The following is a 25,535-nucleotide window of genomic DNA, read 5'->3' on the forward strand; positions in this document are numbered from 1 at the left end:
ATGATATCATTCGGCCTGCCAAAAGGGCCGGGGAAGCTCCGATGACTGCCCGTGTCCTTCTATTTACAACCACCATCCTCCTGTCGCATCTCACCTAGAACGACCGCTTCCCTCACCAATTTTTCTTATACGTTTTCGTTTCCTTCATTCTCTTATTCCCAATCTCATAATGTGTTCCCAGGGCTTCTGGCGGTCCTTGGGACACTTCCAACGCGCCTCAACCCGCTCCTTTCTCCCCGCCGGTCCGGCCTGCCGAAGCCTACGGAGCTTCAGCTCTGCGCCCCGAGTTCCCGATTTCGCGTTTGCTTTTGAGTAAGTCGTGCAGTACCATAAACAAGAATTCTAAATACCATTTACTATGCTAATCTGCCTCTAGCATAGATGGTGTCCTTCTCCGATCCTCGACCCCCATACCCGGAGCAGCCGAAGCGCTATCTCTCCTGAAGAAAGAAGGGATCCCATTTATACTTCTTACGAATGGTGGTGGAAAACATGAGACAGAACGCGTTGCTGAGATCAGCGAAAAGCTCAAGATTCCACTGGGTGCGGACGTTATCATCCAAAGCCACTCACCATTCGCAGAGATGGTCAAGGGAACCGAAACACAAACCGCTCTGGAGAACAAACGCGTGCTGGTCATTGGCGGAGATGGCGGTGGTTGCCGTGCTGTAGCAGAGAAATACGGATTCAAAGACGTAATCACACCGGGCGATATCATGATGGCCAACCCAGCGATCTGGCCCTTTTCCAAGGGATTCAGCGATTACTACAAGACCTTTACGAGACCTTTGCCTCACAAAGGAAAATCCGGAGACCCAACAAAGGGTCTCAAAATTGATGCGATCTTTGTTTTCAACGACCCCAGGGACTGGGCGCTGGACGCCCATATCATCGTCGACCTTTTACTCTCATCACAAGGAGTGCTTGGTACATTGTCGGATAAAAATGGCCGCTCGGATCTCCCCAATCACGGCTACCAGCAAGATGGTCAACCGCCTCTCTACTTCTCGAATCCAGATCTTTGGTGGGCTGCGGCATACAGCCTCCCTCGTCTAGGCCAGGGTGGTTTCCGCGAAGCGCTGGAGGGCACATGGGCAGCTATTACTGGAGGCCCCAGTAAGGGCGTTGAGCTTTACAAGACAGTGATTGGCAAGCCATCGCAGGGAACGTATGAATTTGCGGAGAACCAGCTTCTGCGTAACCGCTCGAGAGCGTTTGGCTTCGAGACGGTTAAGCCGCTGCGGAACGTCTATATGGTCGGAGACAACCCCGAGTCAGATATTTGCGGAGCGAACTCATATCGAAGCGCGCATGATAGCAAGTGGCACTCCCTTCTCGTACGAACTGGAGTCTACCGCGGCGGCGAGCCCGCATGGACACCAACAACCATTGTCGATGATGTCCACAAAGCCGTTCAATGGGGGCTTCAGCACTCAAAATGGGAAACGCGGTAAGATAGAGCAACGAGGCCAACCCTGAGATGCCTGTGAATTCCCTGTGGCACTGCATGTATGCCAGGGACGGTAGGTAGGTGATATGTACAAGACACGATGTATTAGCGGGCATATTTGTGGCCGAACTATCTTTATAGAAAACTGACTCATGGAAATGTAAATATATTAATGGTTTCCTGTAATTGAACAACTGAGCTGCGTACGATGGTTGGATCACATCTACTTCCATGAATTGTTTCTGCCTCAGGCAATTAAGCTCCACGTGAATGTCCCTCATAGGGCATAGGGCAAGTTCCGCCCGGCGGGGTTGCAGAGCTGTAATGCCGTTGTTCGCCGTTGAGTCAACGAGAAGCTCAGGCGCCGCGGAAGTGACTCAAAGCTCATAAATATCCGCTCTTCCCCAGGGTTCTAACCTGTTCCACACTCTCAATCACCACCATGGCCGACTCTGAATTGCCCACTCGCCCTAAGCCCGAGGAGACTCCCGCTGCGGAGGGCGCTGAAGGCGCTGAAGGCGGCGAAGGAAAGCTGAGCAAGAGCGCTCTTAAGAAGCTTGCAAAGGACAAGGCTAAGGCTGAGAAGGCTGCGCAACGAGCTGCCCAGGAACAGGCCCAGGCTGCCGCCGCTGAAGCCAACGACACCGCGAAGCACCTGTACGGCGCGATCCCCGAATCCGAAGATGTCCTCCCCAGCACGCAACTCTCCCAGATCAACGACGAACAGTACGAGCAGGAAATCACAGTGGTGGCTCGTGTCGACAATGCCCGTGTTCAAAGTGCCAAGTTGGCCTTCCTCATGCTCCGACAGCAGGGTCTAAAGGTGCAGGCTGTCATTGCTGCGGCGGAGCCCATCTCGCGACAGATGATCAAGTACACTGGTGGTCTCAACGTCAACTCTATCGTTCAGGTTACTGGTATCGTCAAGAAGCCCGGTGTCCCGATTGCGTCCGCGACTCTTAGCAACCACGAAATTCACATTCGCAAGGTTTACATGATCGCCGAAGCGTCTCAACAACTCCCCATGCAGGTCAAGGATGCCGAGCGACCACTCCCCGAGGCTACCGAGGAGGGTTTCCAGGTTGATGCTGAGGGTGCGCCTATCGTCACCCTGAAGACTCGTCTTGACAACCGTGTCCTCGATCTCCAAACCGCTACCAGCCAGGCTATCACCTGGATCTCTAGCGGTGTTGCGCAATTGTTCGCAGAGTACATGACCAAGAGCGGCTCTCGCTGGATCTCCACGCCAAAGCTTGTCGGTGCTGCCACGGAAGGTGGTAGCGGTGTCTTTGAGGTCAAGTACTTCAAGAGAAACGCCTACCTGGCTCAAAGTCCTCAGCTCTACAAGCAGATGTGTATTGCTGGTGATATGGAGAACGTTTTCGAAATTGCTCCTGTTTTCCGTGCTGAGGACAGCAACACCCACCGTCACTTGACCGAGGTATTTTAAAGCGAGGCTTCTACTTATCTACAATACTAACTATGTTTTCCTTTCAGTTCACTGGTCTCGATTTCGAAAAGACTTTCCGCTCCCACTACCACGAAGTTCTCGAGTTCGCCGAGGACCTCCTCGTTTTCATCCTCTCTCAGCTCAAGGAGCGCTACGCCGACCAGATCGCCATCATCCAAAAGTCTTACCCCAAGGCGGGCGACTTCAAGCTTCCCAAGGACGGCAAGGCCCTGCGTCTGAACTACATGGACGGTGTCGCTCTCCTCAAGGAGGCCGGCGTCGACGTTTCCGAGCAGGAGCGCTTCGAGAACGACTTTTCCACCGCCATGGAGAAGCAGCTAGGCCAGATCATCCGCGAGAAGTACGACACTGACTTCTACGTCCTGGACAAGTTCCCCATGGCTGTCCGTCCCTTCTACACCAAGGCCTGTCCTCAGGACCCCAAGTTCTCCAACTCTTACGACTTCTTCATGCGCGGTGAGGAGATCATGTCCGGAGCCCAGCGTATCCACGATTACAAGGAGCTTGAGGCTTCCATGATCGCCAAGGGCGTCGACCCCAACCAGGAGGGCTTCGAGGACTACCTCAATGCTTTCCGCCAGGGATGTCCTCCCCACGCTGGTGGTGGCCTGGGTCTTAACCGTATCGTCATGTTCTTTCTTGGCTTGCCCAACGTCCGGTTGGCGACTCTGTTCCCTCGTGACCCTCAGCGTCTGCGCCCTTAGACGAAACTGGCAGTTAGATCAGGATAAAAGAGTAATGAAAATTCAACGATTCACTGTACATCAAAATTATAATTTACTGGACCTGTACTTGTCTTTTTCTCATGTAGGCTGTCAAGTGTCAACCCATAGAAATCTAGACTCTGGCCGACGCTAGCGCGAATGAGGCTCAACGTCTCCCGCGCTGGCGCCGCAAACCCAAGCTCTTCAGCTCCCCTACAACTCAACCACGACATTACATCCGAGCAACTACAACATGCCACAAAAACGAAATCATACGAAATCAGTCTCTGGACCATTCCCACAACAAAAGCGCGCCCGCCCTTCCTACACAGGCCCCTTCTACGAGCAAGACGACGACGAAACGTCGAACGCCGTAACGCCCCATGAAAAGCCGCGCAACCACCCTGTCTTCGGGCAGAAGAGCGCATTCCCGGGACTTGATGACGTCGATGGTGAGGAGTTGTTTTATGGGCCTGCGGAGGATGGCCTTGAGTATTTGAGGATGGTCCGGTAAGCTCTCTCGTTTTTTGCCCGCCCCGTCTCCTACACGGAGGTTCTGTCAAGACGTGCTTGCTAAGTTTGCATTCTGGAGACTTCTAGCTTGCGGATGAGGCACGGTTCGTTTGTCCCTTCCTTTTTACTTTGTTGAATGGGGTGGTTTGCTGACTTGTTTTCTGCCTGCTTCTAGATCTGAAGCGAACTCGTTGCCGACACTATTCAATGCATCCGCTGCGTCGGAATCGCTGAAGGAAATTCCTGATGTCGCGAACAACGACGAAGACGCCGAGATTAAACCTCAAGATGAAGAAAATGTGCAAGTTGAGACAGCCACCGTTATAAAGCGCGTCGCAGAGGGCATCTACTCCGACGGCGTATATATCGGCCTATCAACAACAAAATCTGATACAGGCTTAACATTCTCAGAAGCGCAACTTAGCTACTACAACCTCCTTCACCACCGTTTTCTTCTCCTCCGCTCAATCCTGAAATGTACACCGCCATCCGAAGCCATCTCCGCGCTCGACGACTCACACCCCATAAGCTTCCCGCGGTTGTCGAAAAATGCGCAGAAGGAATGGCGACGCTTATTACTCGCCGTTGACCCACAGACTGTGCAGCTTGCGTGCATGGATATGGATACTGTTCTGGGGGTTCTGATTATCGTGGCGCGGCTTATATCGGAGAATGTACGGAATGGAGACGCGGTGCTGGTTCGGCGCATTGGTGCTTGGGCTTGGGGGCTGTTAGGGAAGTGCCGCGAGGCTGGACAGTTGGGGGCGAGGGAATTTGGGGATATTCGGGAGTTGGGGAAGCGGGCTGTGAGGATCCTGAAGAAGATTAAGGAAGAGGAGAAAGAGACCCATCAAGAAGAGCACCAAGACGAAGACGAGGACCAGGATGAAGATGAAGACGGCATAGCTGATGGTAGTCCCTCAGAAGAGGGAGCGGCTGAAGCTATGGATACCACCGCCGATCCGAGCCCCGATCAACCCGGTGCGGAGAAGGGAACTGATGCGGAGGAGCTGGAGGCAGCCAAGGCGCGGCTCAAAGCGCGGGTTTCGGCGGCTCAAGATGAGTCAATACTTCAGGAAGAAGGGCAGATAGAAGACCAGGTTGATGCTGAAGCTACAGATGTCGATGTTTCGACGCAGACTCGCGCCATGCTGGATATGATCATCACCGTAATCGGAGAGCACTATGGCCAACGGGATTTGCTGGAGGAGCGGGAGATCTGGGCAGAGGGGGAGCGGATATTCTTTTAGAGATCCAAATTTCACAGAGTAACTCATTAGAGTCCAATGACCCTATATCATGTATCTTTTGTCCTTGGACTGTAGGTTGTGATAATGTCGTGTGCGTATACTGCGTCATTGTTTGCAGCAACCCGATACGGTTAGACTGCAACCAACCTTATCGTCATCTAGCCTAGGCTCTTCAACTCCAACTCACCTCCGATCCAACAACTCATTCTATCATTCAACCCATGGAGCTCCCCAAAGCTCCATACGCAGAATAAAACAACCATGGCACCGGCCCTCGAGATCTCGGTCCCAACAACAACAACCTCAACAACCTCACCCCCATACACAATCTACAACATCACCCTCCGCCTCCCGCTCCGCTCCTTCGCCCTCTCAAAGCGCTACTCAGACTTCACAACCTTCCACACAACACTAACATCCCAAACAACCGCACCACCCTCCGCCTCCCTCCCACCCAAATCCTGGTTCTCGAATACTGTCTCGAACGCCTCCCTCCGCGAATCAAGACGACAGGGACTAGAAGATTATCTCCGCGCGATTAACGAGGCAACTGACCCGCAATGGCGGAACTCACCTGCCTGGCGCGCATTTCTGAATCTTCCTAGTTTAGGAAATAACTCTTGTAATGGGGATATCACGGCTTCTTCCGCGCGCCTTCATGCTGCTGCGACGGGTCCAAGCGCGCTCGGTGGAGCGGGCGGCGAACCGATTACCGATCCGACGCTTTGGCTTGATTGTTATCGCGATATGAAGGCGCAGTTACATGATGCGAGACTTCATCTTACGAGGCGGGATCAGGAGACCACGCCGCAGAAGCAGCATGAGAGTTCGGTAAGGGCGAAGAGCGCGCTTGTGCGTGCGGGGTCGTTGATATCTGCGTTGGAGGACGGGTTGAAGAGGATCTCGGAGAGTCATATGAATGGACGGGGCTCGGGTTCAGGCTCGAGCTCGAATCAACTCGGGGACGGCGAGGTCCGACGAAGGAAGGACCTACTTATCAATGCTCGGAAGGAAAAAGATGGTCTTGAGGATCTGCTAAATGCCATGGCTGCTAAGAGCAGAGTGGACAATGCCGTTGCCTCTATCAAGGATAAAGAGGCACTTATGAATGGAAATGGAAGCGGCAGTGGTGGACGCAAACCAGCTAAATCCGGCCGGGTTTTAGGCAAGGAGACGGAGCGGACGCGCGAACTAGACAACCAAGGTGTTGTGCAGTTGCAGCGGGATATGATGCAGGAGCAGGATCTTAGCGTGGAGGAGCTGATGAAGATTGTGAGGCGGCAGAAGGAATTGGGGACTCAGATTAACGAGGAGCTTGAGGTGCAGAATGAGATGCTTAAAATGGTTGATGAGGATGTTACCAGGTATGTTGACTCTGAGATGTTTTGGTTGCATGGGCGGTTTGCTGACTCGTATTGCTTGATAGGCTCGATGGCAAGATTCAAGTTGGGAAGAAGAGGATTGGGAAGATCTCATGATTGCCCTGATCTGGCGATATCCATACACACATTGCATTACGTCTTTGCAAACGGTCTTATGTCTCGATTTCAATATTCAGTATACCTATCATGTTGTTTAGCGAGTTACATCCATTCTGTCTTTCTAGATCAATGAACCATGTCCCGTTCTCAACAAAACATAGCAAAATAATTTGGTATCTAGTACTCGTACACTCTCACAGAAGAAAAATCAATCACAATCACTTCGCAGACAAAAACTCCCTCGCCTCCTCCTCACCAACACTCGAAACATCCGACTCCCGCTCCGTAATCAACCCCAACTTAGACCGTCTAACCAACCACCAAAGCTCCCTCCTATCACCACCCAACTTCTCAGAGAGAATATCCCCCTTCAAAGCCTTCACAAACTCATTATACAAACTCGGTTCCTCGAATCCTATCAACTCCTCTCTTACAACGCCCAATCCCTCCGTGACACGATCATAGTTCGCATCGCCGAGACTATGCCTTATCTGGTCTTCGATGATAGAGCGCATCTGGAACACAGCGTCGCGCGCGGTATCGATGTTCTCGGCTGAAGTGAGAGTCTGTTTGAATTCAGGGATTGCATTGTTCGGTGAGATTTTGGCGCGTTTTTCTTGGGAGAGGAGGGCATCGACGTCGAGTCCTGAGAGGGGTTTTTCGGGGGTGTGGGCGCGTTTGCGGCCTTTTGCTTTGGGGGGGACTAAGATCGGGTTAGTATTGGATTAGAGTAGGAAATAGATATGGGAGGATGTACCTTTCTTGACGCCTGCGGCATCGACGAGCTTCTTCAGGTAGGGTGCTGCTATTTGAAGGATGTGTTCGGGTTGTTGGGAAAATTGGGTGAGGATCTTTGCTGGGGGTGGGATTGGGTCGTTAGGGTTGATAGCGCGGGATCGGATGGCGGCGTTGACGCGGTGCAGGACTGGCGAGAAGGAGTCTTCGATGGGGAAGGGTGCTTCGACCAGGTCCCTGTTGGTGTTAGTGATATGAATTTTTGTTAGGGAAGGCAACTCACCCGTCTTCGTCCGTATCCATGAGTTCCATGCTGTCTACGTATTTGTCCATGGCATCTTGGAGGTCTTCGTTTGGAAGATTGCGGTGCTGTGTAACTACCTTTCCGGAGACAGTGATGACTTTGTCAAGAGGTGGGAAGCGGTATGTTCGGACGTCCTCAGCGAACGGTAACTGGACCTCGAGAAGGCACTCATAGTCTGGCTCAATCGAGGGGGCGAGTAGGACCATCAGTGGGGGTTTGTTCTCTTTTGTGACTAGACGAGCAACTGCATAGCTCTCCAGCTCGAATAGGGCATGGATGAAGGATGATAGGGCGAGTGCGGCCTTGTCATTGGGCCGTTGGGCAATAAGTATGTTAGTATTTGATAGGTGCATGTATCGGTCGTACTAGCAGGGTCAGCTTGCGAAAGGCGAGTCATGGTAGGGACTACAAACCTTTTCTGCTTGGATAAAGCCAACGAGCTCCAGAGCTGCAGTAGTCTCTAGTATAGTGATGTTTTCATCAGTTTCGCTGATATGCACCGCCGTACGCCCATACTCGTATCCCTTGGCCAGGTCGTCCCGCTCGATCTCGATCTTCTTTGCGGGAGCACTCTCATCGTCGACTTGGTAAGTTCGCAGGTTCCGCACCGACGTAAGATTGCTCCCCTCTTCAGGCTGGGTCTCGGGTACCGTGTGTGACGACTGAGGATCACTGCCTTCTTGGCCGGCTAGATCTGAGCGCAGAACAAACTGGCTGGCTGTTGGGGGCTTCGCAACCATTGTTCGCGGGTATCGTTCCACGGGTATGCGCACCGCAGTGTCATATTCCTCGGGGTTACCGAGCTGCAAGAAACCTTTGAAAGATGCAACTGGACGAACAACTTTGACACGGGGAATTGCCATCTCTTCCACTGCTTGCTCAAGGGTTCCGAAGACTCCGTCGCATTCTTGGGATATAGTTCGTAATAAAGCCTCATTTTCGGCCTGTAAATGTTAGGACTAGAGCATATCCTGAGAGTGATTACAAACCTTGCGCGGGTCTTTATCCTCCTCCTTCGTGCCGTACTCTGGGTCATCGAAATCGGGCCCTCTGCGGTACGTCAGGTTTATGTTTGCAACGCTGAGCAGTGGTACTTACAGTATCACCAGCTCTATATGATCCTCTTTGACCTTTGAGACTATGTCTTCCAGGTTTTCGCTGTTCATCTGCCCCATGCCATTGGTGACGAGGACAATCTTCCGTTTCCATTTCAACTTCTTGCAATGAGTGATGATCATTTGGATGGCCAGGATGAGCGCAGATATAGCTTGTTCCATCAGTACCTTCACCTAAAACAAGCTACCAAAAGCAAATTGGCTTACCATCGCCTTTGTCTGTGTTGCTCGGTTTGATCTTCTCGGCAAGCTGCTGTATATCAGACATGAGGAACCTGAGCTGTCAGTCAGCTTGAAAGAGTGGACATATCCTGCAATGGTCACATACTGCTGAATATCTGATAAAATAGAGAGATTGGAGAAATGCGATTCATCTCCCAATTCGTTATCGGTACCTAGCAATCACTTAGTTTAGCGAGCCAATACAGCAGTAAGCAAGCTTTACCATCAGTCTTGAGACCAATTACACTCAATTGGGCCATTTTGCGTCCGGTGCCGACCTATTCTCATTAGTAATGTCCAGTACAACTCTATGAAATACCAACAGTTGTTGTAATGCCATCCCAAATATACTGCATAGCCCATTCTAGATCGGTAATTTCGCGGCCATGGCGGCGCTCGCCCATGGACTTTCCCACGTCCACAATGTAGACGGTTGCTTCTTTGTCCGCCATTTTGAGTCTGAGAGGTACAGCCCGGGAGAATCACAAGCAATGAGCAGCGAATTGGCTGATAAAGGACCGCCAAAAGGCAGCAGGCGATGGACAACAGAAGGACCAGGCAGACGCGCGATATTCCCAATTGGGAACAGTCGGACGCGAGGGCACATGACATCATGGTGGTGCGTGCTGTTATTCTCAAGTAGTGGGGATATAGAATTGTGTGTCTCTGGGCGTGGAAATAATAGCTTCTCTGCATGGCTTGACGTGTGGATTTGTGTTCGGCCCGCAGAACCTCGGATGGTCCCGCATGGCTTCCATAAATTGCATGATACGCTCCAGTTCCTTCGGTGGCCTTATCCCTTGTTTTTCTGTCTACAACCTCTTCTCTGGATCTTGGTAGAGCCATCGTAGCTCGCGGTCAAGATGCTCGACCCTCGCCCCTTTCACATCCTAAGGTTAGTCCTCCAGAGCAGTGTCCAAAGCTCCCAGCTAACAATCGCACCAGCTACGGCACCCTCCTCGGCGTCCAGATATACCAGGTACATACCTCTCCTCAACAGATACATACCCTCAGCGCACCCCCTAATAGTAGATATAGAGCTTCATCTCCGGCATAATCGCCTTCCGCGCCCTCCCCCGCCCACAGTTCTCTGCCCTCCAAGCAAAGATCTTCCCTACGTACTTCGCCCTACAGACCACGCTCCCCGTCGTCGTCGCCCTAACCGCCTCTCGCTCGGGCTCAACCCTCGGTGTCTCCGGCCTCCTGGAGCCAGAGAACAAATTCAAGGTTCTGCTTCCGCTCGCGACGGCGTTTGTAACGGGCTTGATCAACTTTGGAGTTTTGGGCAAGATGACTGTTGATACGATGCGGGAGAGGAAGCATCAGGGTATGTTATTGGCCGTATACTGAATAATTCGACGAGGGATGAGAATGAGAGTATATGCTAATTGTGAATTGCAGAAACCCGCGACGGCAAGAAGAGCTATGACCCGCCGCCTCACTCGAAGGAGATGATTGCCCTGAACAAGAAGTTTGGAAGAATCCATGGGCTGTCGAGTCTTGTTAACCTTGTTACGCTTGGCGCGACTGTTTTCTATGGGGTTGTGTTGAGCAAGCAGCTTGCGTAGAGCATCTCTTGCAGGAGCGCAGTGGTAAGAGCAGGAATGAAAGGGTTGTGAATAGGGATAGTGCCTTTGTCTGTGTTTTTGGGGGCGATTGGGCTTTGAATGATGGGTGTCAAAGAGATTGTACATATGACCGTGGTTTTCTTTGTTGGATATAGTCATGTATGATTGTTTACAAATCAATTGCGCTTTCATTTTCTGTAAGTCTTATATCTATGATAAAGCCGACCAGAGGTATACTTCATATTTAGTATCCATGGAAAGACCCGATAGTAAAGTATGAACAAAAGCAACAAGGACACAACCCCTTGAAAGAGACAGCGCCTTTGTCGAGAGGCATATATATTGACAGTCATCTTCTCCCTGCGTGCTCGTCCTTCTTTCTCTCTCCATAAACAATCTCGACTATCATCCATCTACTGGAAAGCCACGCAACTGACTTGAACAGCAGACGATTACCAAATTGCTTATTGACTCTCAGCGTTCACACACATACAAATAAACTCTCTACCTACAACACACAACACAAAAGAACAAACACAATGAACACAGCCCGCCCAATCGAGCTCCTCGCTGGCGTCGCCACCGTCGTCGCCCCCGTCTCGTTCGGCTACTTCTTCTGGACCGGCCGGTCCCCAACAAACATCGACCAACGCACAATGGCCGCGTTCTCATCATCACTCTCAAAAGCATCATCTGGCGGGTTGTCATGGGGCAAGAGCGCAATCTCGAGCTCCAAGACCGCTCTGTCGCAGGTTGACGTCAAGAATATGTCGCTTGAGACGATAGTCCTCGAGCCCACGGCTAGACTCTCGGCTTCGTTGAGCAGAGAGCCGCCGAAGGCGCCTTGGTATTTGGATACGTGTTTTTGGACGGTTTTGGCGCTTCTTGCGCTGATGACTGTTCTGCGGGTGGTTTGGGTTAAGTTTGGGTCGAAGGTGATGGGGAAGGTCAAGGAGAGGATTCAGCCGGTTAAGAAGGGCTATGCTCGATTTATTGAGAAGGTCGTCAGTCCGGTGATCAATAGTGGTCCAGTTCAGAAGGCCCTTGCTCCAATCAAGAGAACTTTCAGTCCTGTCATGAAAATCCTCATCTCAATCAGACAGAGTTCGCAGATGGCCAAGAAGGCATTCTTCTCTTGGATTCAAAAAGAGTTCCAGGATTCTACCCCAGCTGCTCCAAAGGCACAAGTACAAGTACAAGCACTTGCACCTGATCTCAATGCATGCCTTCAGCGCCAGCTTGACCAGATGAAAGCCACTACAAAGGAGATGCAGAAGAATTATGCCGCGATGCTGGAGAATAACGAAGAGATGTCAAAGAGATTGAAAAGGCTGGAATCCAAGGTTGAAGGCTGCGAGGGTTGGCAGAGGACGGTGGAATTGAGTGGGACCTTTGGTCCAAGAAGGGCCCTGAGTTAATGATTTCCCTGTGCGCGTTTTCCATGTATTTGATCAAAACCAGACGTTGTATAATTCCAGGAGCTTGTTTGATACAATGCTTATCCAACGCCAGTCACTCAACCTTTGACAGAGATAGCGAAAGCCTGTCAGTTCCAGCTCGTCTTCCGCGGCGGCTTGCAGCTCAGCGCTCGATAGCCAGGATGCCAGGCCCTGCAGGCTCATATCGAGAATATGAAGTGCAACCTGCATCTGGAACACCGTGCCAGCAAATGGCGAAAGATCCAGCTTGAGTAGCCGCTGAAGGAGCGCCGCCCCAACAAAAAAGACGGGCAGGAAACATCGCGATGGCTGTTCGGCCGGGTCACAAATAGTTTCACGGAGGAGATTCATGAGGCGAGCTTTGATGGCGGACTGATTCTCTGTTAGAATGATGTGACTGCCCTAGGTAGGCATTATCTGAGCCATTTCAATATATCTTTTAAAGTTGTTCCAAACCCATTCTCCATGTCAATGACCGTAGAGGTGCGTAGGTTCATGAGTCAGTAGCTGTTTTAGTCCTCGCAGTAATGCATTAGGCATTTGAAAGTAAGTGGTCGGATCAAACAGTCGCCTCTTCAACGATATATCTCCGAAACGCATTTTTCAACATACCCATCCGCCCCTGGGTGTGCATGAATAGCTCCCGGTACATGTCCAGGTTCTGCTGAACGACATGCGACCGCAACATGATGCCAGCGCAGACGTCGCGCATTTCCAACTCCATCTGTTTCCGCAGAAAGGGCTTGCTCAAAGACGGGCTCTCCGCCAGGCCGGCGAAGATATCGTCGTAGCCCAATATCAGGGCAATACCCAGGCGAGTGGGAATGAGTAACTTGGTTGCGTTGCGGCCGCTCCCTTGGCTATGGACGCCAATATAAGATCTCCTTTTTATCTTTTCAATATGTTCGGCCATAGTAGCATCAGTACCTATACCGTTGGCGTCCATGAGTCCGATGAGCTCGGGCTCCGTCAAATAGTTCGGCGGCGTGGTTTTGCCCTCGAAGATATTTGCTTCTGTTGGTTCAAATTGCTCGCCGACCTGGTAATTGGGTAGCTGTTGCGTGCTTTCCCATTTGTCGTATACGTAAACATTAAGGTAGTTCCTCTCCAGAACAATCAATCCCTTAGCGTGAAACATTTCTTCTCCATATTGTAGTTCGACATTCGTTGATTGCCCTTTAGCATCTTCTGAGCAGCAGGCGAGGAATCGCCGGGTGACGAACTCGTATACTTTCTTCTCATCTGCGGTTAAGCTATTGGGGTCAACCCAGCAAACAGGATGGATGGGTGGATGCGCTTGGTCATTGTGTCGACCAGCTCGAGGAGTCCTAAAACTACCGTCCAGGAGACTAGGTCGGAACCGTCAGTTGTTGACTGCATAGAGAGTAGATATTGCTTACCCTCGAGCGTACTGCCCCCACCTCCCATCTGGTAGTTGTTTCTCGACAAGTTTCTTGAGGTCGATCCCTTTATCAAACTGATCGGTCTCTGTACGAGGATAGCTTATGAAGCCCTTTGTATATAAATTTTCTGCCACCTAAAGTCTGTTAGCAAACATACCAAGAACGGTTTTGCACACGAGTGTCTACTACCTTCATGACTGCTGAACTGTCCATGCGAAGATAACGCGTTCCCATCATTTGCAGGTCTACTGTTGTCAACGGCAGAGGCCTCCATTTGCTGGTCGGCTTCTGATTCACCTTGGTGATCTTCGCCTTTTTCGTTGTCAGGCAGCGCTCCAACATCATTGTCACAGCAGCTCTGTCGAAAAGATGTACCCTGCTCCAGAGAAAGTCTACTTTGATGTCGTCCCTAATATGCATGACCTTAATTCCCCAGAAAGTCTCTGGTTTGAACCGCTTAACTCGAAGATATCTGTCAACCACAAACCCCAAAGTCGGAAACTGACAGGAACCTATAAACCAATGTGTCAGATGAAGACCAACATCAAAGTCATGCGATGCAGCATACCGTAACTGATGACGTTATCTGAAAGACTTGCATGGAGAGACTGTAGCTGGAGAGTGAGTAGGCGTGTAAAAGCAGCTCCGATCCGGAGATCAAGCTCTATCCTCGCTGCCACTGCGTTAGCTTGACGCTCATCAAGCTCTATCAGTTCCTTTGCAGCATTTAAAACGTGGCTTTTCCCTGATTAGCAAACTTTACGACGATTGAACCACGGTTTACGTACGCCCTTTCTGTGTTGTTGAATTTGGCACGCTTGACGATGATTCGAGCGTTGCCCTTTTTGGCCTGGTCCCGTACTTCGGTGCCAATGTGCTCTCCCTCTCGATCACAGTCAGTCCAGATGACCAGGTACTTGCTGTACCGCGCCTGATTCATGATGTTGTCTGCAATTGCCTTTTTGTCCTATGGTTCGAAGTCAATCACCACCTCCGATGGTCAAGGCGTCAGTGCACTTACATTATCAATCTCAATCTTAACAGGTGCCTCGAAAAGCGCTGCTGGTTGGCAGGATGTCCAGCCATTGTACTCGCGTGGAAACTCCAAGCTCGTCAGATGTCCCAGGACGCTGGTCATGGTAACGGAACTGTTACCCAGTTGACCGCCGAAATTGAAATCAAACACGTAATTCTTGACATATTGATTTCCGGCAATGGCCCTCTACTTTTAATTAGCCCGCATCCAACCAGCAAAGACTTTAATGTCACGTACAGTTTGCATCTGCCCTCCAGAGAGATGTAGGGCGACGGCCTTGGCAATTGCAGGCTTTTCTGCCACGCATAGGACCTTTGTGCCTGACATGGCAGCAACTATGTCGTGTATATTGTTGGTTAGTAACCAATCTCATGGCCACAAAGCTATCATTGCTTGTTCATGGAGGATGTACTTTGTAAGTGGTTGTACTACTCAAGAAACGCGAAAACGACGCGAGTCACGGGACTGTAGCCTTAAAACAGCTTTATGCCCAAAGCGGTCTAGTGGCCCCATTGGAGCTCCAGCAGCGGTTTCTTTGTTTCTTTGTTTGTTTGTGCTCTTGCGACTTCACGATCGAGTCTTCCTTCTCCCATTCTTGACTGTTCGAGTACTCTTATCTTATCTTTTGCTCATGTGGGAACAACTGCAAGACTTTGTTCGCAGCCAAGTGCCTCCTCCTCCTCCCCCTACATCTATTCCTGCACCCGCAACTATGGGCCTCCCTCTCCCTGACGTCAAGTCGCTTGCCGACGTCGTCTCCTTTGACAACACTGTGCGCCCAGTTCTAGCGCAAGTCGTTGCGCTTCCAGAACGCCTCCAGCCTGCTGTCGCAGCTAAGGACGTTGATGCGCTCAAGGACATATATCTTTCGACTAACCCACTTGCGACTGCGATCACTTTTACTCTCTTCACCTCTATCTTCTTCATCATCGCTGGCGAGGTCAACCGCAATTACTCCCAGGTCGACCGCTTCTGGTCTATCCTTCCATCGGTCTTCAATATTCACTTCGCTGTTTGGGCGCGCCTTTCGGGTATCCGCGCTCACACCGTCGACACCATCGCTGCTATCTCTCTTATCTGGAGTGTACGTTCCTCTTCCCGTCAACATGTCTATGAGTACTGAACAATCTAGATTCGCTTGACTTTCAACTACTGGCGCCGAGGTGGTTACCAGATTGGTTCAGAAGATTACCGCTGGTCTATCGTCCGCTCGCGGGTCAATAACCGCTTCGTCTTCTTCCTCTTCAATGTCACTTTCATTAGCGTGTGCCAGCCCCTGCTGCTCCTGCTCCTCACGACCCCAACCTACAACTTCATCCTCCTCTCCCGTCTCCCTGGCGGCGAAGCCTTCGAGCTCCCCGACTTAATCTTCTCCCGCGTTGCTTTCTTCTTTATCATCATCGAATACTTCGCCGACCAGCAACAATGGAACTTCCAGAAGGCCAAGGCCGACTACAACAAGAACGCCCGCATCCCCGGCAACCTCAAGGACAAGTATGACCCCGAGGACCTTGAGCGTGGCTTCGTTGTGAGTGGCCTGTGGTCGCTTTCGCGCCATCCCAACTTCGCCGCTGAGCAGGCCATCTGGCTCACCCTTTACCTCTGGAACGCCTACCGCACTGAGCACTACGTCCAGTGGACTGCTCTGGGTGTCATTGGGCTCCTCGCCATTTTCCAGGGTAGCACCCGTCTTACTGAGGGTATCAGCGCCGGCAAGTACCCCGAGTACAAGGAGTACCAGGCGCGCGTTGGCCGCTTCATCCCTCGCTTCTCCGTTGCACCGCGGTACAAGGGCACCAAGAAGAACAAGAAGAAGGCCATCCAGTCTAAGGAGGAGTAGATGTTGCACTCGTCAGGATTGTATGCTCTTTCTGATTTCGACCATGTTTCTCATATAGGGGGTTCCTAACCTCACGTATAATTCTTTATATACCGGACTTCATTTTCCTTTCTATTGGCTTATAGGTTTGGTTAGATGTTGGTAGATCGGGTTTGTGTTTTTATATACTGTCAGGTGTTATTGTTTGGGTTCATTACTGTCATTTGATCTTGAACGTGCCGGGTACCAGTTTTTTTAGTGGTTTGATATGCGGCTAAATTGGTTCTCCAACATCATCAATATTGATAGCAGAGTGATCCTCTGCCGACCTGCTCTATAACCCCTACAACTTTTAAAGCATGTTACCATGCGGGACAGCATCACAAAAAGAAAAGTCAACCATTTGACTACCTACTATACACTGATACAATACACTCGACGCTCTGGGGCAAAGGTGCAGAGATGAGGTGGCCATGGCACGTAAATAGACCACCAAAGAGCAGGACGGAACCAACACCGTTCTGTATGTGATGGGGTTTCGGGTAGGGTAATGTAAAGGGGCAATTGACGGGATCGGATATGACATGTGGATAGGTATGAGACGAGATAAAAGGAAAAGAAACCAGGAGGGGAGTTAATAAGGAGGAAATAAAAAAAAAGATGAGATGATAAATACAGGTTCCCAAGAAAGATAGATGGACATGAGCGCAACACAAAAAACTCAAAGAAGCAGGAATTATGCTATGTCCATGCTTCCCGTTGCTCCGCGTCTATGGTGATGGGGGAATTGGCGTCTCGTCTTTTCCGTCCTTTCGCTCTGCGTTCTCGCCTACTGTCGGGTCGGGGCGAGCAATTGTCTGTCCGCCCCTGTTGTCGAAGTACTTGGCGAACTCGTTGGACTCGGGCCACTCGCGCGGACCGAGGAGGCGGATCATGTCGTCGCGGCTGAGGACTTCCTTGGAGAGGAGCTCCTCGGCGACGATGGCGATTTCCTTCTTTCTGGATGTGAGGAGGTCGACGCATTGCTTGTAGGCCTGGTCGACGATGCGGCGGACCTCGTGGTCGATTTCGCGGGCTGTCTCCTCGGAGAAAGGCTTCTGGAACTGTTGGGAGGTGTCGTCTTCGTATTGCATGTACTTGAGCTTCTCGGACATGCCGAATTTCGTGACCATTGCTGTTGCCATGCGGGTGACCTTGTTGAAGTCGTCGCTGGCGCCGCTGGTGACAGATTCGAAGTGCAGTTCTTCGCTGACACGGCCGCCGAGGGTCATTGCCATGCGGTCCATGAGTTGGCGCGCTGTCATCAGGTAGGTGTCGCCGTTAGCTGGCAGGTATTGGGCGTACCCGAGAGCTCCTTGGCCACGAGGGATAATCGAGACCTTGAGCAGCGGGTCGGCCCAGCGGAAGTACCAGCCGCAGATGGCATGGCCAGCCTCGTGGTAGGCCACTGTGCGCTTCTCCTCCGGTGAGAGGACAACGGACTTCTTCTCCAAGCCACCGACGACACGCTCAATGGCACGCTCGAAGTGTTTCATGGTCACGGTTTCCGCTTCCTCGCGGGCAGCTGTACACATGTTAGTCACAAAACAGGTAAGAGGAATAAAAAGGGTCTACATACCAACCAAAGCAGCTTCGTTAACACAGTTGGCGATGTCGGCACCGGCGAAACCAGGGGTCAAAGCAGAAAGTCGGCCCATCAAGTACTCCATATCCTCGTTAGTCACAATCTTCTGCAAGTGCACACGGAAAATCTGCTTGCGGCCATCCATCGTAGGGCGGTCGATCGAAATGTGACGGTCGAATCGTCCGGGTCGCATAAGAGCCTTGTCTAGAACATCGGGTCTGTTGGTACCAGCCAAGACAACCACTTGATCAGAGGTATTGAAACCATCCATCTCAGTCAGAATCTGGTTCAGCGTACTCTCACGCTCGTCGTTTCCACCGCCAAAGTTCTTCTTGGATCTTGATTTACCGATAGCATCGATTTCATCAATGAAGATGATGCAGGGAGTGCTCTTGCGTGCAGTGGCGAAAAGATCTCGGACACGAGAAGGACCAACACCGACGAACATCTCCACGAACTCGGAACCACTGACGCTGAAAAAGGGCACGCCAGATTCCCCAGCAGTGGCCTTGGCTAGCAGCGTCTTACCCGTACCAGGAGGTCCTGATAGAATGGCACCACGAGGGATCTTGGCACCGAGCTTCTTGAACTTCTCGGGCTTCTTGAGGAAGCTGACGAACTCCATAATCTCAACCTTGGCTTCGTCCATTCCAGCAACATCGGAAAACTTGATCTTGACGTCCGTTTCTTGGTTAAAGCGTTTGGCGCGGCTCTTGCCGATGCCGAAAATGCCGCTGTTACCACCTTTGCCGCCGCCAGCACGTCTCGAAAGCCAGGCAAATCCTCCCAAAAGCAGGAGCGTAGGAGCAAAGGAGAAAAGAGCACTGCCCCATGGCACCTCTTGGACGTAGGAAACAGGGATACGCTCTGAACTGGGGATTCCAAGCTCCCTCTGAGCGTCGTCCAGCTTCCGTTCGAAACTGTCGACAGATCCAATGGTGAAGTAGTAGTGAGGTTGAGAAACGCCTGAATCGTGGAGCAAGTCGACACGAACGCGACTGTTGTTGAGCACTGTCAGTTTCTCGACAAGGCCCTTGTCGAAGTAATTCTTCCTAAATTCCTGCCATGTGATATCCCTGCTGTCTTCGGCAGGGAAAACACTGCGGTAGAGGTAATAGGCAAAAAACGAGCTGATCAGGAATGACGCAGGGTCAAACCCGAATTCGAAACCCTTGAAGTTCGGGAACTCGTTAGATCGTCCCTGGCCATCCTTCTTGTCCTTTTCACCGTCCTTCCCGTCCTTTCCGTCCTTTTGCTCCCGATTTTCTCCCGGGTCTTCATTCCCGGACACAATGTCGTCTAGGTGTCGCCTTATTGATATGATTTCCATCAACGGTGGCACCTCACCCTTCGAGACATACTTGTCGTAGAAAGTGCGTGCCTGCGGGGTCATGCCATTTTTCTGCATGATAGCCTGGGCGTCTGCGATCATTTGTTGCTCGTGCTTAGGAAGCCACTGTTTCAGCCAGATCATCAAGCCATTGATATCCTGTAGCTCCTGCGAGCTTACTTCCACCCGCTCTTCTGGCTTCGGTTCATCTGGTTTCGATTCCTCGGGCTTCTGTTCCTCGGGCTTCTCTTGTGGTTGCTGCTTGTCGCTATTGTTCTTCGGAGGCGACTTCTTGTCATTTGGGTTACTCGGGGGCTTCGGGCCCTGTGTAGCGAATGCCCTTAATTGTTGCGCTGTATCCAACGAGGGCAATCTCGATCGCGGAATACGCGTATACAGGGGTCCGGCACGGAAAATGCGGTCTGCGGCTCTCCTCGAGTATTGAGTAAGATTGCCTGGCCGTCGGAGTAAGCTGGCCATGGCCGAGGACGGTGAGCCCGGAGGCTTCGAGGTGGAGGGCGGATGGGGCGGAACGGGGCGACGGGAGGTTGAGGTTGAACACGGGTATCAAGAGGAGCCCTCGCCAGGCGGATTGGGCGTGGAGGCGTGTCTATCAGGTGGTGTATAGTGGTTGAAGGTGTGATGGCAGCTGTCGCCGCCTTTGGGAGGTTGGATCGGGCGTGGGTTTTTCGCCGTTCCGGGCTGACTCAGCCAGAATCCCAAGGAAGGGAATCGTACTTTTAAGTTGGCCTTAACTCCGTCATCAGTCCTCGATCTATAGTAGGTTGAGTCAGCCGATATTAATTAGTTATTAAGGAACGGTACAGTCTAGACTCCTAATTCAAGTGTAAACATAGTCCATAATCACGATTGGAAATGCACACAATATGACCACCGCCGAGTCAATCGAAATAAAGCAGACAACTTCCATGCTATAGAGAAAACCATGCGGTCATAAGAGGGGAATCATATTTCAATATACATAAAGTCCGAATCACAAATATTTCCCAAGTTGCAGAGTGTGGAGGTTCTAATGAGCTAAGTACTATATGCAGTATACACCCGCCATCTGAAATGCTCCTGATCTCCAAAGCAAAAACGCCTTTCCGTTACTCCTCGCCAAGTAATCATGGTGATGTGCAAGAATTAGAAGTTAGGGACGCGTCACCGTTTACACCGGCAGAACTGCAAAGCAATGTCGCAAACCATTTAACGTCCTCCTAGAGAGACTATGAGAATGAGAACTCGCTCGTTATATCGTAAATCAGTGGTTGGGTCCTGAGTCGAAAACAGGGAAGTTCGTAGACATGTCGGCCCAGTCCCATTCGATTGTCATCGGCATCTGCCATAGGTCTTGTGGGACGAACGGTTGTTGGAATGGAGGCACCAAAGGGATGTCGCCGGCGGAAGTTATAGGAGGTTGGCCGTCGAAGTTGATATTATCCAGGGTACCAGGGCTAAGCATCTCCGAAAAGTCCTGGCCGACTCTAGGCATGGAAGGCATACTGCCCGCCATGTCCGGTGGAATGCGACTAGTCCCAGGCATTGCTTGATTCGGTGTGAAAGCAGCCGCCCCATTCATGACATTGGAACCATTTTCTCGTGTGTCAGTGCTGTACTGTGGTGGGGGGGAGAAGGGCGTGGTGGTAGGCGCGGTATTCGCCGTATTTGGTTTCGAGGTAGGAGGTGCAGTTGCCTCCTTGGTTGTTTCCTGTGCTAAGTTCCTGGGCTCATCTGGCCCAGCCTTTCTTTTCTTCTTCGAGTGAGAATCCCTCTCGGCTTTATCGAGCACCACCTGGGCGATTCTTTCAAACTCCCCACATACACCAAGCATTCGCTTGATACTTCCGTTTGACTCGTCTGATACGAGTGTGGAGAGGAAGTTGACAACCACGTTCATCAGCTTGACATCCGAGCGAGCCCGTGCGTCATTGGGGTTTTGAAGAATATTCGCAAACAATGTCACCAACGCAGAAACCGGATAATAGAGTATCAACCTATAGTCGTTTGTGTTAGACAGATTCTCAACATCTCAGATCACGAAGCTTACCAAACGCAAGCAAAATCGCCCTGAGGAATATACTTGATCAGGTTTATGGAAGCCCTGGCGGCGGTCACGCAAAGGACTGCCGACAAGAAGACTCTTGGGTTCAATGGACGAGCATTCAAACCCTGAATCGCATAATTGGACAGGCGGCTTGTCCAGTACCCGTGGTGAACAGACATCCGGTGGATTGTTGTCAGACAATTGTAGTAAGCAAAATGCAGCACGACAACATGCAAAATCAGAGGTGTATGCATTGCTTTGATCTCATTCTCGGGCCGGAAATCAATTGGAATACTGTCTTTCCATTCCTCGAGCTCTTTGTCAAGATCGCCGATGGTATTCAAGAGCTCGCCATCGGATTGCTTGGAAGCTCTGGCCGAGTACAGGCGCTTGTACACCTTGCTTTCAATGATAGAGAACTGGCAGAAGATTCGGAACATGTTGAACTTGCCTCCTCCAGATAATGGAACGTTGCCAATATTATCCGGTGGATCGTCACTCGGCAGCTCGACATTCATGTCATCATCATCTTGAACAGGAGGACGTCCAGATCGAAGACAGATGCTACAGTACGGTTAGAAACTGTATGTACCTCGGATATTATGGGACATACTCTTTGTCCAGCATATAAGCGATCCAAAAGACCCTCTTCCGTTGCTCGGCCTCTACTGGATTCAACCCAAAACCAGACCCACGCTTGTGGAGCCCAATGCTGTGAGACAATCTGATAGCGGCGGCGACTAAGAAGAACGACGGTTGTGGATTAGGCGTTCCCTGGAGGAAGAGAGACTGCAAGGGGGGTCAGATCTACATTGCATCGACGTGAGGAATGAAAGACCCACCATGCCTAGAAGAGCTTGCACGCTCAGCAAGTCCGTATTCCGCATCGTCAACTCGGTCAAGACTCCCATGGCGTTTTTCAAGTATAACCATGCTTTTTTATCTTCCTCTTGGGGGACAAGATTGCTCATAACTCGTAGGCGATGCGATATAGCAAGAACCACATTGATGCTGGCCCACCAGCCGGAGCCTTCGTATGGGTCTCGTGAATATTGTTTCTCAACCAGGTGCATAAAGGTCGGTTCGTGAAAAAGAGGGAACATGCAATTAAAGTTATCGAAGAAATCTCGGAAAAGCGACAGCGCCTCTTCCTTTGGAGGTAAAGGCTTGAAAACGCGACGGGCGAAGATGTCGCTGAATATCTCTGGCTTCCAGTACATCCATTTGTTATCATCAATATATGCGGAGGAAATCATGTCTTGGAAAGATGTGTCTCCGGTCTTTTCGTTGACCCATTGAATACCTTTGGGCGAGAAGATCGAGAACCCTGAGGACGAACCTGGTGATACGGTCAAATCTGCGTGTCCGGCACAGTGTAGAAGAAACCTACCAATATATCGCGTTTCACCGCAATTGTTCGTCACGAGTGAGCACATCATATCTGACAAACCCTCGACCTCATTCTCAGATTCTTTTTGCGAGTCGGGTGAAGTGGCCGCGGTCCGGGGGCTAGAGTGAGAGTCCATCCTGGGTGTCGTATGCCGTGATGCGCTAGCTGCCTGTGACTGGTTGTTCGGAGGCATAGGCATGTTGAACCTTGTCGGGCTGTTCGTGTTCGTATAACCGCCAGTTGAAAGTGATCGATCGGCCAGTCGTTTCTCTAACGTTCCAAGATCCGTCTTCCCATCATCTTCATTCAGTAACCCAGAGAGACGAAGCAGAGACTCCATCCTTCCCAGTCGGTTCTCCAAGCCTTCAATATACTTGGCACTATATCCCAAACAAGCAGTCAGCGCCTGGACATCTATAGGAATGACGAAAGGACGTAAGATCATACCCTTTCGGTGGATTCCGCTTCTTCTCGACCTGTGTAAAGACGCATTCTGTCTTATAGTTTATACAGTGAGAACATTTTGGCATCTTGCCGTCGCATTTAATCTTCTTTTTCCGGCACATATCACAAGCCTGCGGACAGGAAAATCAGACAAAGCGACCTCCAGGTATTCCAAAACACTCACCCTCGCGATGCGTCTCCGTTTGGCATCATTGTTATCATCCCCGATTCCCAAACTTTCATCACCGAAGCTAGGATTCGGAAGCGTAGCGGTGACCGGAGAGCCATCATGATTGTATGCGCCGAAGATGGGCGTTTGCTGATTCGTAAAGATGGGCATGTCGTAGCCCATGCCGTTCGGGCCGTCCCCAATCCCATCCATCTTGGCCGAAGGAGCTGTAGTGAGACGCTTAAGCTTTAGGGAGGTTCAGGCACTGCCCGATCGCGTCGGTGGGAGGGTGGAGATTTTGATAATGTCAGCGACAGCGGGTAGGATGGAAGGTCTGGACGTTGAATGCGGGGTCCAGTTTCTTCCATTCAGCGCAGGCGGGAGCGTCGGAGTTAATCCCTTTCAGTCCGATTGGGATTCCTCGAGGGCTCTATTTTCTTTTTTCCACCTCCTGACAGCTACTATGGTCGAAAGGAGGGACTGGGGTGAGTGAGCAAGTCAGCATATGGCGGAGGCAAAAAGTGGATGATGACATTTGGGGAACAGGAAATGCGGGCTTACTCAATCAACTCTGGCTGCGGGCACGTGGCAACCACAACCTACTTGCTGAACAAGAAAGACGGTCTGAGGATCAAGAAGCAGGGGTGCAGAGAATGGTACAGTAGCAATGGCGAGGGAGAAGAAGCAAAAACAAAAGCAGCCAGATGGCCCTTAATTATGTTGCAACTACAACGGACGAATCGCGGGTGTGAAGAACAAACACCAAGCAGACGTAATGGTGCTGCCTCTGCCGGAGCAGGGAACTAGAAGACTCCTTAACCCCGGGGCGGCCCAGCCAAGCTCCTTAGAGGCATGATTAGTGCCATCTCGGAGTCATCGACAGCTGCGCAGTGAATACGATATCGAATACGGTATACGAAGGGACTTGACGGGCTCCGACGTTCCGAGGACACCAAACCTCCTTCGGTTTCTTCATCTTCCGTGATGCTCCCTCAGTGGTGGACGCAAGCCACTCATCCCTGGCAGGCACAGTGGCACACACCCATGAACGCCCTCTGCCCTACTATTATTTGAGCTTGGCGAGGTGGCATTCACTCGTGCTTGCGACGGTCGACTCACCCCGCACCGGCATATTCCCAGTAGTCTACTCCTACTAACTCCGTGATAGTCAGGCCAGGTATCAAGAGGCTAACGTCAGCCACAATATAGCAAAGTGACTTCTTGATACGGAGTATACCGAGTAAATTATATCTCAAGACCATGGTCTAGAATATAAGATCAATTAAGAGCGGCGATTTACCATTATATACAGTACAAATCTCCGAAGCGAGGTAGAGCAAATGCGCTCGCCCTCCAAATCCATCCAACGCCACGCTATGCACCCAAAGACAGCATTTTATACACGGACTGTGACCTGTCGCTTCAGATTCGCCGGCTCGGATTCCTTTTCCGATCACTCATCTCGTAGGCTCATTCAGAGTATATGATACCACAGTCACAGCCCTCAGGCATAGTTCCAAGCAAGACGTTTAGCTATGCTTATCCAGGAACTCTTTTGCTTCGTTGATCTTCGTGGCCAGGTACGGGCTGCCACCGCGGTCGGGGTGATTAGCCAGCATCAGGGCGCGGTGCTTCTTGCGGACCTTGTCCTTGGTCAGGGTGCGCTCCCTATCGAATCATCAGCACTTATCCGAGAGCGGTCTCAAGATGTTTTAGGTATACGTACGGAAGCTCAAGGATGAGAGCGGCCTCGCGGCGGTTCATCCGAGGTTCGAATCCTCTGCGGGCAGATTAGCAATCCATATGTGCCGTCCAGTTCTTCACCATAACGAACCCCTTATAGTACGCCTTTCCAAGCGCATTAACACCTCCCTTCGAACGACGGTAGGCGACCAAACCGGCACGGCCCTGGAAAGCAAAACAGTCAATTCTCCGTCGGCTCAGAATGCGCCCAGGGGACATACCAAAAAGGCGGCCGTAGCAACACCCAGACCCATAGCCATCATTGACGCCATTCTGAA

General features: G+C 51.2%; 10 protein-coding genes across 10 annotated transcripts; 5 read left to right on the plus strand and 5 right to left on the minus strand.

Moving 5' to 3' along the window:
* Positions 1 to 41: 41 nt before the first annotated feature.
* Positions 42 to 3,625, plus strand: dps1 (putative aspartyl-tRNA synthetase Dps1; the record flags this gene model as incomplete). The annotated part of the gene is made up of 5 exons (XM_073771675.1): positions 42 to 53; positions 182 to 312; positions 377 to 1,450; positions 1,859 to 2,891; positions 2,948 to 3,625. The coding sequence occupies 5 exons, from the start codon at positions 42 to 44 to the stop codon at positions 3,623 to 3,625; spliced, it is 2,928 nt and encodes a 975-aa protein (XP_073623594.1).
* A 253-nt stretch (positions 3,626 to 3,878) lies between these two features.
* Positions 3,879 to 6,866, plus strand: BDV14DRAFT_192821 (uncharacterized protein; the record flags this gene model as incomplete). Its single annotated transcript, XM_073771676.1, has 4 exons — positions 3,879 to 4,135; positions 4,314 to 5,307; positions 5,638 to 6,752; positions 6,815 to 6,866. 4 exons carry the CDS (start codon positions 3,879 to 3,881, stop codon positions 6,864 to 6,866), a joined length of 2,418 nt encoding a protein of 805 aa, XP_073623595.1.
* A 178-nt stretch (positions 6,867 to 7,044) lies between these two features.
* On the minus strand, positions 7,045 to 9,782 carry BDV14DRAFT_138967 (ATP-dependent DNA helicase 2 subunit KU80). Its single transcript, XM_073766297.1, has 10 exons — positions 9,569 to 9,782; positions 9,469 to 9,523; positions 9,352 to 9,418; positions 9,231 to 9,298; positions 9,007 to 9,175; positions 8,898 to 8,958; positions 8,322 to 8,852; positions 7,888 to 8,273; positions 7,627 to 7,841; positions 7,045 to 7,572 (listed from the first exon to the last, which is right to left on the minus strand). The coding sequence occupies exons 1-10, from the start codon at positions 9,695 to 9,697 to the stop codon at positions 7,088 to 7,090; spliced, it is 2,166 nt and encodes a 721-aa protein (XP_073623596.1). The 5' UTR covers positions 9,698 to 9,782; the 3' UTR covers positions 7,045 to 7,087.
* A 241-nt stretch (positions 9,783 to 10,023) lies between these two features.
* On the plus strand, positions 10,024 to 11,014 carry BDV14DRAFT_182117 (DUF4149 domain-containing protein). The gene is made up of 4 exons (XM_073770176.1): positions 10,024 to 10,140; positions 10,191 to 10,224; positions 10,284 to 10,572; positions 10,647 to 11,014. The coding sequence occupies exons 1-4, from the start codon at positions 10,109 to 10,111 to the stop codon at positions 10,811 to 10,813; spliced, it is 522 nt and encodes a 173-aa protein (XP_073623597.1). The 5' UTR covers positions 10,024 to 10,108; the 3' UTR covers positions 10,814 to 11,014.
* Positions 11,015 to 11,352: 338 nt separating this feature from the next.
* Positions 11,353 to 12,231, plus strand: BDV14DRAFT_204499 (uncharacterized protein; the record flags this gene model as incomplete). The annotated part of the gene is made up of 1 exon (XM_073774533.1): positions 11,353 to 12,231. The coding sequence occupies one exon, from the start codon at positions 11,353 to 11,355 to the stop codon at positions 12,229 to 12,231; it is 879 nt and encodes a 292-aa protein (XP_073623598.1).
* Positions 12,232 to 12,707: 476 nt separating this feature from the next.
* Positions 12,708 to 15,106, minus strand: BDV14DRAFT_139028 (DNA topoisomerase 3). The gene is made up of 7 exons (XM_073766298.1): positions 14,929 to 15,106; positions 14,677 to 14,877; positions 14,444 to 14,622; positions 14,224 to 14,393; positions 13,845 to 14,167; positions 13,653 to 13,789; positions 12,708 to 13,601 (listed from the first exon to the last, which is right to left on the minus strand). The coding sequence occupies exons 1-7, from the start codon at positions 15,016 to 15,018 to the stop codon at positions 12,812 to 12,814; spliced, it is 1,890 nt and encodes a 629-aa protein (XP_073623599.1). The 5' UTR covers positions 15,019 to 15,106; the 3' UTR covers positions 12,708 to 12,811.
* Positions 15,107 to 15,403: 297 nt separating this feature from the next.
* On the plus strand, positions 15,404 to 16,531 carry BDV14DRAFT_192825 (DUF1295 domain protein; the record flags this gene model as incomplete). The annotated part of the gene is made up of 2 exons (XM_073771677.1): positions 15,404 to 15,775; positions 15,824 to 16,531. The coding sequence occupies 2 exons, from the start codon at positions 15,404 to 15,406 to the stop codon at positions 16,529 to 16,531; spliced, it is 1,080 nt and encodes a 359-aa protein (XP_073623600.1).
* A 749-nt stretch (positions 16,532 to 17,280) lies between these two features.
* BDV14DRAFT_204502 (ATP-dependent metallopeptidase FtsH/Yme1/Tma family protein) lies at positions 17,281 to 19,944 on the minus strand (the record flags this gene model as incomplete). Its single annotated transcript, XM_073774534.1, has 2 exons — positions 17,281 to 18,074; positions 18,129 to 19,944. 2 exons carry the CDS (start codon positions 19,942 to 19,944, stop codon positions 17,281 to 17,283), a joined length of 2,610 nt encoding a protein of 869 aa, XP_073623601.1.
* A 784-nt stretch (positions 19,945 to 20,728) lies between these two features.
* Positions 20,729 to 23,727, minus strand: atrR (transcription factor atrR; the record flags this gene model as incomplete). Its single annotated transcript, XM_073774535.1, has 7 exons — positions 20,729 to 21,461; positions 21,515 to 22,075; positions 22,125 to 22,300; positions 22,354 to 22,850; positions 22,902 to 23,281; positions 23,349 to 23,476; positions 23,530 to 23,727. The coding sequence occupies 7 exons, from the start codon at positions 23,725 to 23,727 to the stop codon at positions 20,729 to 20,731; spliced, it is 2,673 nt and encodes an 890-aa protein (XP_073623602.1).
* Positions 23,728 to 25,043: 1,316 nt separating this feature from the next.
* On the minus strand, positions 25,044 to 25,529 carry pam18 (putative mitochondrial DnaJ chaperone (Tim14); the record flags this gene model as incomplete). The annotated part of the gene is made up of 4 exons (XM_073774536.1): positions 25,044 to 25,182; positions 25,241 to 25,294; positions 25,349 to 25,422; positions 25,479 to 25,529. 4 exons carry the CDS (start codon positions 25,527 to 25,529, stop codon positions 25,044 to 25,046), a joined length of 318 nt encoding a protein of 105 aa, XP_073623603.1.
* Positions 25,530 to 25,535: the final 6 nt, after the last annotated feature.

This window comes from Aspergillus stella-maris (genome assembly GCF_047715825.1).
Source record: "Aspergillus stella-maris strain CBS 113639 unplaced genomic scaffold BDV14scaffold_76, whole genome shotgun sequence".
Classification (NCBI taxonomy): Eukaryota; Fungi; Ascomycota; class Eurotiomycetes; order Eurotiales; family Aspergillaceae; genus Aspergillus; species Aspergillus stella-maris.

Excerpts from the sequence above, each read along its gene's own strand:
- BDV14DRAFT_138967 (XM_073766297.1), bottom strand. The coding sequence starts at position 9,697 with ATGGCGGACAAAGAAGCAACCGTCTACATTGTGGACGTGGGAAAGTCC. Across the intron at positions 8,959-9,006 it reads CATATAGAGCTGGTGATACT|AGGGCCCGATTTCGATGACC; the intron begins GTAAGTACCACT and ends GACGTACCGCAG. Across the intron at positions 8,853-8,897 it reads AGGATAAAGACCCGCGCAAG|GCCGAAAATGAGGCTTTATT; the intron begins GTTTGTAATCAC and ends TAACATTTACAG.
- BDV14DRAFT_182117 (XM_073770176.1), top strand. The coding sequence starts at position 10,109 with ATGCTCGACCCTCGCCCCTTTCACATCCTAAG. Across the intron at positions 10,141-10,190 it reads CGCCCCTTTCACATCCTAAG|CTACGGCACCCTCCTCGGCG; the intron begins GTTAGTCCTCCA and ends CAATCGCACCAG. Across the intron at positions 10,573-10,646 it reads GCGGGAGAGGAAGCATCAGG|AAACCCGCGACGGCAAGAAG; the intron begins GTATGTTATTGG and ends TGTGAATTGCAG.
- BDV14DRAFT_139028 (XM_073766298.1), bottom strand. The coding sequence starts at position 15,018 with ATGTCAGGCACAAAGGTCCTATGCGTGGCAGAAAAGCCTGCAATTGCC. Across the intron at positions 14,394-14,443 it reads TTCAACAACACAGAAAGGGC|CCACGTTTTAAATGCTGCAA; the intron begins GTACGTAAACCG and ends ATCAGGGAAAAG. Across the intron at positions 14,168-14,223 it reads AGATAACGTCATCAGTTACG|GTTCCTGTCAGTTTCCGACT; the intron begins GTATGCTGCATC and ends ATTGGTTTATAG.